Source organism: Lactuca sativa, chromosome 4 (genome assembly GCF_002870075.4).
Source record: "Lactuca sativa cultivar Salinas chromosome 4, Lsat_Salinas_v11, whole genome shotgun sequence".
Lineage (NCBI taxonomy): Eukaryota > Viridiplantae > Streptophyta > Magnoliopsida > Asterales > Asteraceae > Lactuca > Lactuca sativa.
Window position 1 is genome coordinate 21,361,456 of NC_056626.2, and position 9,609 is coordinate 21,371,064.

The 9,609-nt window shown below is 31.9% G+C and overlaps 1 protein-coding gene across 1 annotated transcript; it reads right to left on the reverse strand.

The window, feature by feature from the left end:
• Nucleotides 1-2,385: 2,385 nt before the first annotated feature.
• On the reverse strand, nt 2,386-6,098 carry LOC111890388 (endoglucanase 8). Its single transcript, XM_023886508.3, has 7 exons — nt 5,823-6,098; nt 5,282-5,689; nt 4,682-4,774; nt 4,441-4,602; nt 3,526-3,637; nt 3,274-3,437; nt 2,386-3,084 (listed from the first exon to the last, which is right to left on the reverse strand). The coding sequence occupies exons 1-7, from the start codon at nt 6,042-6,044 to the stop codon at nt 2,761-2,763; spliced, it is 1,485 nt and encodes a 494-aa protein (XP_023742276.1). The 5' UTR covers nt 6,045-6,098; the 3' UTR covers nt 2,386-2,760.
• Between the last annotated feature and the right edge of the window lie 3,511 nt (nt 6,099-9,609).

The window sequence follows — 9,609 nt, forward strand, 5'->3', positions numbered from 1 at the left end:
TTGGTTATTCTCAAAGGCATATCTAGCAAGAGTAATGGTAGGTGCTAGATACTACTTCAATTTCCAATTCCATTTAGAATATATATAACAAAAAAAATTTGAAATTATCATGAAATAAATACAGGACCTACCTTAAATTTTTATTTTTTTTAATAGTTTAAAAAACCATTTTAAAATAAGGAAAAAAAATTGCTACGAACAATTTGTTATTTTATATTATAGGATTGATAAGAAAAAAATTAATTAGTCTTAATCGGCACTTTTAAAATATCAATCAATAAACAAATTGTTCTAATAAAATGAAGTCTACATGCCTGTTTTTAACGATATATGTGTTTTAAAATTTTATTTATCCAATAAGTATATTTTTAAACATATTTATGATATAGGTGTTTTTAAAAAACTTATTTATGCAATAAATATATTTTTAAACATATTTACCATATATGGTTATTTATTAGTTTAATTTATTTTTTAAACTGTGTCATGCTTCTTTCTTTTTCTTTCACACAACATGAACCAACAAAATAAAACAATATTCATAAGCATTCTAAAAATATATTGTTTTTTTAATATAATTATTTTTGGCTTTTTTGTAGTTTTTGCTTTTAATATTGTTTATTAATTGTTTTTTACAAACATTATTATAACTAACAAATGTTCTTACAAAAACCAAGAAACAACTTTGTAAATTTAAACCAACAAACAATAAAAGATTTTTCATCATCTTCTTCTAACACATCATTTGTAGCAACTTCATTATCAATGGTTATTGTATTGCTTGCAACAACTTTAGAGATTGAGTGGAAATCCTCATTCTAAACAATGTCTAATATGACATTAACATCTATCTACAATCAAATACATATAATCAGGAAAAAAATCTAATATATAATCAGCACCTGTTACAATCAAATATATAAATCAGAACATAAATTTTATTTTAAAATTCTAGTTGTTACAATCAGCACATCTTGCATATTCGAGCAATTAGGAATCAGAAATCGAACTGAGTGAAGCAAATACAAATGAGAAATCGAAGCAAATACATATCAAAAATCAACAATCAAACAACATCAGCCTATAAACAAACAAACTGTGATTGAAGCAAATACATCTCTGAAATCGAACTCGCAAATGTAGAAAAAAAATTCCGAACTCACAAATGAACCTAAACTAAAGATTATAGCCAAAAAATCAAAGTCACAGTTCAAAATCGAACTCAAAAATTAACGTGTAATTGTAGCCAAAAAAACGTACTTGTGATGGATTGTAGTCGCCGCCAAAGACGCTGTTGGAGTCATCGGCGTCGTTGGATCGTAGTCGTCGAAGTCGTAGTCGTTGGAGTCGCCGGAGATGATGATTTTGCCAGAAATTTAGAGGTGTGCAACTCGTTTTTTTTACCTAGGAAAAGAACGATTGGTAAGAAAATAATTAGGGCATAGTCGGTTTTTTTTTTACTTTATTAAATTGCAAAATAACCTATGTTGTCAAAAACTCGACATGTCTCAACTCCTCCCGATTCTTTAATTTTTACAAATCCAGAAAAGATAAATAAATAAAAAATAAAAGTAAAAAATAAAAAACCTCAAGCGTGCCTTTTAGCCTCTGTTCACCGCTTTAGAATTGATGTCTTACACTGCAAAAGACTCATACTCTACTTTTGCCGTTTTATCAATGGACTAAAAATCAACTAGTTTTCATTAAACCGTATTGTTTTTTCAGTTATTTCTCGGTCTGCTTTTTAAAAAATTTAATCAGTGGTGTCTGATCGGTTTTAACAGGTTGAACTGGTTGGCCTAGTTTTTTTAAGGCACACAACCCGACCTAACCCCCTACAGGTATTGCTGATTTTATCAGTTTCATTTAATTTGAAAGTCACATGCTTTTTTTGTTTTAGATTCGTCACCAGTTATTCTAATATTTTTTTTTTCTTAGATATATCGCATAGTGGCTTTTTAATGAGTTTTCCGTTGATGTATCAGTTTTTTTAAAACGGAAAACTATAAACGTTTTACGTATTTAAACAAACAACTCCTAAGTAATTTGCTCAAATGCATCCAAAACCTTATACCTTGTTAAATCCCTTATTTAAAATAATTAAATTATATTTCAATAATATAATAATCAAATTTATTAGAATAACTAATAAATAAAATTTATAAGAAGTTTGATATGTCGACCAAATTATCCAACCAGCAGACGGTATCCAGTATATGATTTGGAACTAAAAGTACACGAGAGTTTAAACTTTAAAGAGGATGTCCCTTACAAGTTACATGGTGGTGGACACCACATACACAAATGTCTTGTCCATTAACAGAAGTCCAACGAATTTCTTATACAGTTACAAAATAAAATTTTAATTTAACCATGAAATAAACATTAACTATCAAATAAACTTTCGAATAACTATTAATAGATTTCACTTACAATTTCCATATCACAAAAGTACAATTGGAAACAACTTTTACACTTCAACGATTCTAATCACGTTTGCCAAAACTATTTCCTCCAAACAACCAAATTACACATAAGACACAACTTTAAACACTTTAGCCCCATAACACAAAAGAAAGATTTACTTAAATAATGCCCCCCATTAATAGCCGATATGTCACCATAAAACCAAAAAAAAAAATCCCATTTTTCCATTTTGGAAAAAAGACAAAGACACTAATAAACATATGGTTAAGCAGAAGTAAGGAAGAAATGCAGGGTGACCGTTTTGCGCACCACTACTCATTGGACACGTGTAACTCAAGGGTGGGCTGCAAAGTAGGCTAGTAATCCAACCAACGGTGCATTTATATACGTTGTGGGCTCCGATTCTTGAAAAAAGGGTCTGGAGTCTGGGAACGCGTCGGTGGTATTAGGCCCACCGACGACTGCCCCAACCAGTACATTCGGGTTGGGGTCAGGACTGAAAAAGTAACGTGATCCAGCCTTGCAACCAATGCGGGCTGGATGGACCCTGACAGAGGGTACTGAGCTCCCCCTATGATGAATCCTTTGCGGGTAACGGGACCCATATCCCACCATGTAGGACATTTTAATTGGATTATCTCCAAGTATATAATTCACCTGTGAAAAAAAAAAGAATTAATTGTACAACTTATGAAAAACAGAATGGAGGTCCATAACATAAGGGAATGTTCGTGTTTAGAAATGATTGTGAATGGGCCCAATAACATTTTTTTTTATGTAACGTATGTATTTTTGGATAATTTCAATTTAGCAGAGAAATAAATGTATATATTTTTTTTAGTTTACCTGACGTCTGGCTAGACTTTTGAGAAGAGCAGGGGAAGCTGATTTATCGCCACATGGCACTACATGATTGGCGTGGCTGAGGTAGTTAGAGTAGGCCAACAGTAAAAAGGATAGTGAAGTTACATGTTGCATGTTACTCCCTCCAGCTTTAAATATCAATCCACCTAGATTATAACGAAAATATTAAAAAAAAAAAAAAAGTACATATTATTTAAACAAGGCCAAAATTAAAAATATTTATTTATAGCGAACCTGGTGAATATTGAACTTCAAGATGAGTCGTTCCAGGTAATAAAGAACAAATAAAAGCATCGGCGTTATTCTGGAACGATTTGAAACCAGGCGATTTTCCCATTAACACCTCCTGTATTATCAATACAAAAAATTATATTTTATTTATCTGTTTGTTATGTATATATAATTATTGAAGCGTAGAATCTAAATGAAGCAAAGCACATGGATAGACAGTCCAAAGATACGGGAAACGAAATGTGTGGCATAAAATGTCAAATTTTATCCGGTTCAAAGTGAGGTCACACCCTTCTAGTTCAATAGCCTTTATGCACATGGAATGCAGAGAAAGCCAATGACTTTTCTATCCTTATGTGGGCCCCTCGACATTAACCATAGAAACCTAAACATGAAGGAGGTACATGCCTTCTTCTCGCATTAGTCTATTCCACTTGAGAGTAAAGACACATTACAAAAGATATAGACATACTCCCCGCATTTTTTTACCAAACAGGACATGGTCTTTACTCTAAAGGACTTTGGACCAAAAGACCCATTTTCGTCATTTTCAACTTAACAAAAATAAAAAGATACTAGCATGCTAGTAATTTTGATAGATTGATTGATATATAGGAAACACATTCTGTTTTTGACCAATTCTTGTGTGAAAATAAATGGAAAGGGGACCCACATTGTGGTTTCTACTTTAGAAAATAAACATGATTTTACACAATTGAAAGTTGAAACCATGTGACTTGCTGACACAATGTAAAAGGATAATAGGGGTATGGCGTATTTTAGATTGAGATGAGGAATATCAGGACATACACTATATGACAAAACTTTGATAAGAGCACACGTAATTATTGGATATAATTAAATATTTAAATACAAATATAATTTAAATAATTATTATATGCTTAATGATTAAATTACCTTTGAAACAAGAACATTGATCCCCGCATGTTTGTTATCCCACCCAAATTCATTAATGGTGTCACCTGCCCGTAAAATAACCTCGTTTTTAATGATGTACTCTCTGTACTGACGTCGTCTTGATGCCTTGTGTAACCATGCTGCTGCCCAAAGCAATTCATCCTGCCCGACAAAATAATAAAATAAGTATTTACTTAATGGTTATTTAAAGTAAAAATGGGTTAAACTTTTATATAGTTACCTGATAGCCATTGTTGTCACAGTAAAATGGGCAAACGGCAGAGTGCAAGTCGTTGCTGTATGCTCCTCTGTAGGTGTCAGCAAAACGGAAGACCTAACGAATATAATAAACGGAAGCTAAATAAAGGTACTTTGGGAAACGTTAAAGTTAACAGAAACATGTCCACTCTTGGACTCATGAATTTATTAGTGTTGTTTACGTCTTATATAAAAGTAATAAATACACCCAATTGATCGAAATGGAAAAAAGAATAGTAATATATAGTAACTGGTGTTCATATATACAGCAAAGAATATGCGTCTACGGTTAACCACATTCAAAGCATTTCATAGCCCTAAAAATGCATGCACAAGTGACACAATAAAATATTTATAAAAGATTGGAATTTATAAATATGGAGTTGATGACTTTCTTTTACACAAAGCTTTAAAATGGACATTTTGATCTACTCGAAAATAACTAAAATGGAAACAAAGTTTACATAATCTCTCTCCTTTTTTCTAGAAATAAAAACAAAAATAGCAAATATACACGCATAAAAAGTAAATGAAGCTTTATTTTTCTGTTGTAACAAAATGACAAAAATAAAATTAAACGTACCTTAACAGCACGGTTGAGAAGGATGCGAGAGTAAGTCGGGTCACGTGACCGGAAAACGATGGATGCAGCGGCCAAAGCAGCGGCGGTTTCCCCAGCCACGTCAGATCCCGGGTGGTTCCGGTCGATCTTAGACACCGTTCGTAGCGTATCCATGTCCTCCGGCCTCTCCCAACAGTTATGGTCCGAGATTGCGTCTCCTACTTGAACATAAACGACACCGTCTGTCGCGGTTGCTTTTAGTAAGTAATCGGTTCCCCATTTCACTGCTCTAACTGCATTCCCTAGCTCCGGCCCCATTATCCTCCCGAAATCTATCACACTCCATGCCAGCATTGTTGTCGTAAACGCCATCGGAAACCCAAACTTTATGTTGTCACCGGCGTCGTAGTATCCTCCCGTCAAATCGACCTGTAAATTTCACAACACAAAGATATTAAACGAAAAATCAAACCTGATACTAATAACACAGCGATTACAGAAATTTCGAACTCACGGAATCGAAGTAAATGCTGGAGAATAGTAAATAAACGAAAACACATACCCCGGCGGAAGCTCCATCGTGCAATGCAGAATGACTCCGCCACCTGACGCGCTGATCCGGCGGAAGTTTCCCGGAACGTTGACCTTCAAAGAAAAGAATGCATTTCCGGAGAGCGTCGGAGTAGTCATGCGCAGTAGCAGAAGCAGAGAACATGAGACATAGAGTAAAAACGACGAAAACAACCGGTAAAGCAGCCGGAAAAGTTACCGCCTTTGGCGCCATTTCGAGTTTACGGGAGGGAGAAGCAAGGAATGGGAGAAAGGCGGGGGAAAAGTGGAAGCGTCGTCGTTTGGCTTTATAGAGAGATAAAGTAGGGCATTGGATTCTTGAGGATGGGCCAATAAGATTGGAACACGTGATAGGGTCCGAAAGGATGGGTGGGTTTGGATATCGATGAGTACAGGGTTTGTTTGACTTATTCGGCGGGTTGTTTGACTGGTCGGGTCGGGTTACAGTTTTACCCGGGTGTGATAGTGATTTATTGTAAGTAACCGTTGCTGCTTCCGTCCCCACACAATTGTGCCGTTTACTACCATCCACCATTTTCGTGGTGACTGGTAAATGCATGAAAATCTTTGAAATACATGATATGTTATATACTATATATTTTTTAAATAGATAAATATAAAAAAGATTGATGCATTTTTATGACCTTTTCAAGTTTATATAAGATTGTTAGCGCAAGAAGTTTATTACTATTTACCATTGTATATAATATATTATAGAAACTAATTTTATTCTATTAATTGATAAAAATATGATATATTATGTTAAATAATTTGAAAATATATTATGTTACATTATTTGGTAAGATTATAAAAGTATATGGACTTTTATAGTAATTAATTTTTTTCCTTAAATTATAATGTTTAATTAAAAAATGTAAAATTATGCATGTTATAAAATATCTTAATAGGATAATTGATAAAAGGTATATAAAGACTTTCCTTGTTGTATTATAGGTTAATTACTAAAATGATATAATAAGGTAAGTGAATAACACCACACAATTGTGTTTTGTCTTTCAATTATAAAACAATCACTAGATTCATGCATCAAAATAATTTTGGTAATTTGCAAAGTAGAAAATCATTGCGTGAACAACTCAAAGAATGACAAAATTGGGTAATATTACAAAAAATAAAAAGTCATAATTAAGTTCTTTATATTAAATGATGAATATTTATACATTTTAAGTTAATTAATTATAAAGAAAATATGTCGCGGTAGTTGATAAAGTGTTATAAAAATATATTAACTTCTTGTTTTGTAAAACATAATATTTACTAAATACGTAACTTTTTATTCAGTAATATGTTAAATTATACATGGTATACATCATTTTAACGAAGGGTATGTAAAATACTTAACTTGTTATTCACTAATATGTTAAATTATACATTGCATACATCATTTTAACGAAAGGTATGTAATCTTTTCACATACAATAAATTAGTAATGCATCAATCGGGTCTTTGTTATAATAATAATAATAACAATAATAATAATAACAATAATAATAATAATAATAATAATAAATAGCATATTTGGTAAATTAATAAAAATCATAAAAATTTGTTAAAACAACTATAAAACAGACCAAGTAAAAGATAAGGCCAAGTGTATTTTGTATGGGGCACATGAGATAGGAGGTGGAGTAGTGATAGTCGTAAATGAAAGTGGGGGCATTTAAGACATTCATCGCCCAATTTGCCTTGCGCCCCTCTACCCCTCACGGTTTCACCGACTTTTTATGATTTCCTTCTTAAACTTTGTGCTCTTTCTTTACCTTTTCTTTAATTTTTGGCTTCTTCTCAATGACAAAATTATTGCTTTTGTTTTCTTTTTTATTGGTTCCACCATGAACATAAGATAAATGCTTAATTTTATTGGACATCATCAATAATCAATTCATAGTTTCATACATACATTGTTTTGTATAAAATGTTTCTGGTTTAATGTAATTTCCGGATAAAGAACTATGACATTTGTCTATCTTTGATCTTTGAAACATCGTTTTGTATAAAATATTTTTGGTTTAATGTAATTTCCGGATAACAAACAATGACATTTCTCTGTCTCTGATCATTGAAAGTTTTATCTTTATAAGGGAAGTGATATTTCCACTTGATTAATCCACTTTAAATGTATGTTTTAATAACTTATACGATAGCTGCTAAGGTGTTGTACCCTATGTGGAAGAATCAATTTATTATTTATTAAGTGAAAAAATCACTTCCCCAATTTAAGTGTCACCTTTTAAACGTCCGATATAAATCAATAAACGATAACCACAACAAAACCTAAATAGTATTGCATTTTTTTCTTTCAACTCATTGTAATTAGACCTGTCAATTGAGGGTTTTTTACCTTGATTCATTTCAAATACGTACAAATTTTACAGGTTTGGATTTTAATTTTCGATTTGTTTACCCGTTTACGATCCATACCTATTTACCATTTTATTAAATGGGTTGAGTATGGATTGTTGTGGATTTGCTCCACTTATAACCCGTCCCGTTTAATATATATATATATATATATATATATATATATATATATATATATAATAATAATAATAATTGTTAAATGTTCTTATAATTCAACCTCTAACTTGATTTACTTTCAAAAAATTTATAAATTTTCATATTTATCTGTCTCTTACATAATTTTCATTTTCAACTATCATATATATAGCCTACTAAGTGTTCGGCAAAAAGATGTGTAAGCGGAAGATAATAGTGAAATTTTGAAAAACTTGAAAGTAAATCAAGTTAGGGGTCGAAGTTCAAGAACATTATAATGAATATATCAAAGAAAACGACGTATTATGGTGGGTTTGGTTACCTAAGCTTATATACCCTTAAAGGTATATTCATTTTCCCTATATATATATATATATATATATATATATATATATATATATATATATATATATATATATATATATATATATATATATAGAGAGAGAGAGAGAGAGAGTTAAGTTTAAATGTTTTTGACAAATATTGTGTGCCTAAATGCTCCAATCAGAATTTAGAAAAAAAGAAATCATTAATTAAATAAAAAGGGTAACTTAGTCATTTTACTTTTATAAACCAAAAATAAATGTTGCATATTTGGAAAATCATTAAATGAATATCACAGATCATTTTTAAATCGTTGTTCATCTCACTAACCCTAATCCTTGCTCTTTTCTTTTTTCGATCGAAAGGCATATGAGAGACCCGATTTCTTCTTCCTCCCTCTTCATCAGATCGCAAGGAAGTGGAGCCATAATCCCTCTGAAGCCAGTAAATTTATTAAATTCTTGGAGCAAGCACAGCCTATAGTGTGGGTGAAAGTGTGTGTGTGTGTGTGTGTGTGTGTTTTAGATCAGAAGCAATCTTGGGAAAGCATGGAGAGTTGGTGTTGGATGGAATTTTCGATTGCTTCCATGAAATCACGGTGGCGCTTGCTTTAAGTAGGATGACGAACTCTGCTTACCGGGTCGATACCACGTCCCGTCTCGCTCAATGACATATCAATGATTTTGGGTCTTCTTACCGAAAATTTGATCCTTTCAAGATCGACAACTGGAACTGGTAAGTTTCATTATTTACCCAAATAATACTGCCTTCTTTATTTTTTTGTTCTTTTGTTATGAATAAGCGGTCTTTAATTAGCAAACAAAACAAAGTACTGAAAATTAAAGAATGCATTCTTTCTAAGAAGTATCAACCAATTCCGTTTATTGTTGGCTTCAGATGGAGTGATAGAAGGTTTGAGCTCTCCTGTGCTTGAATTT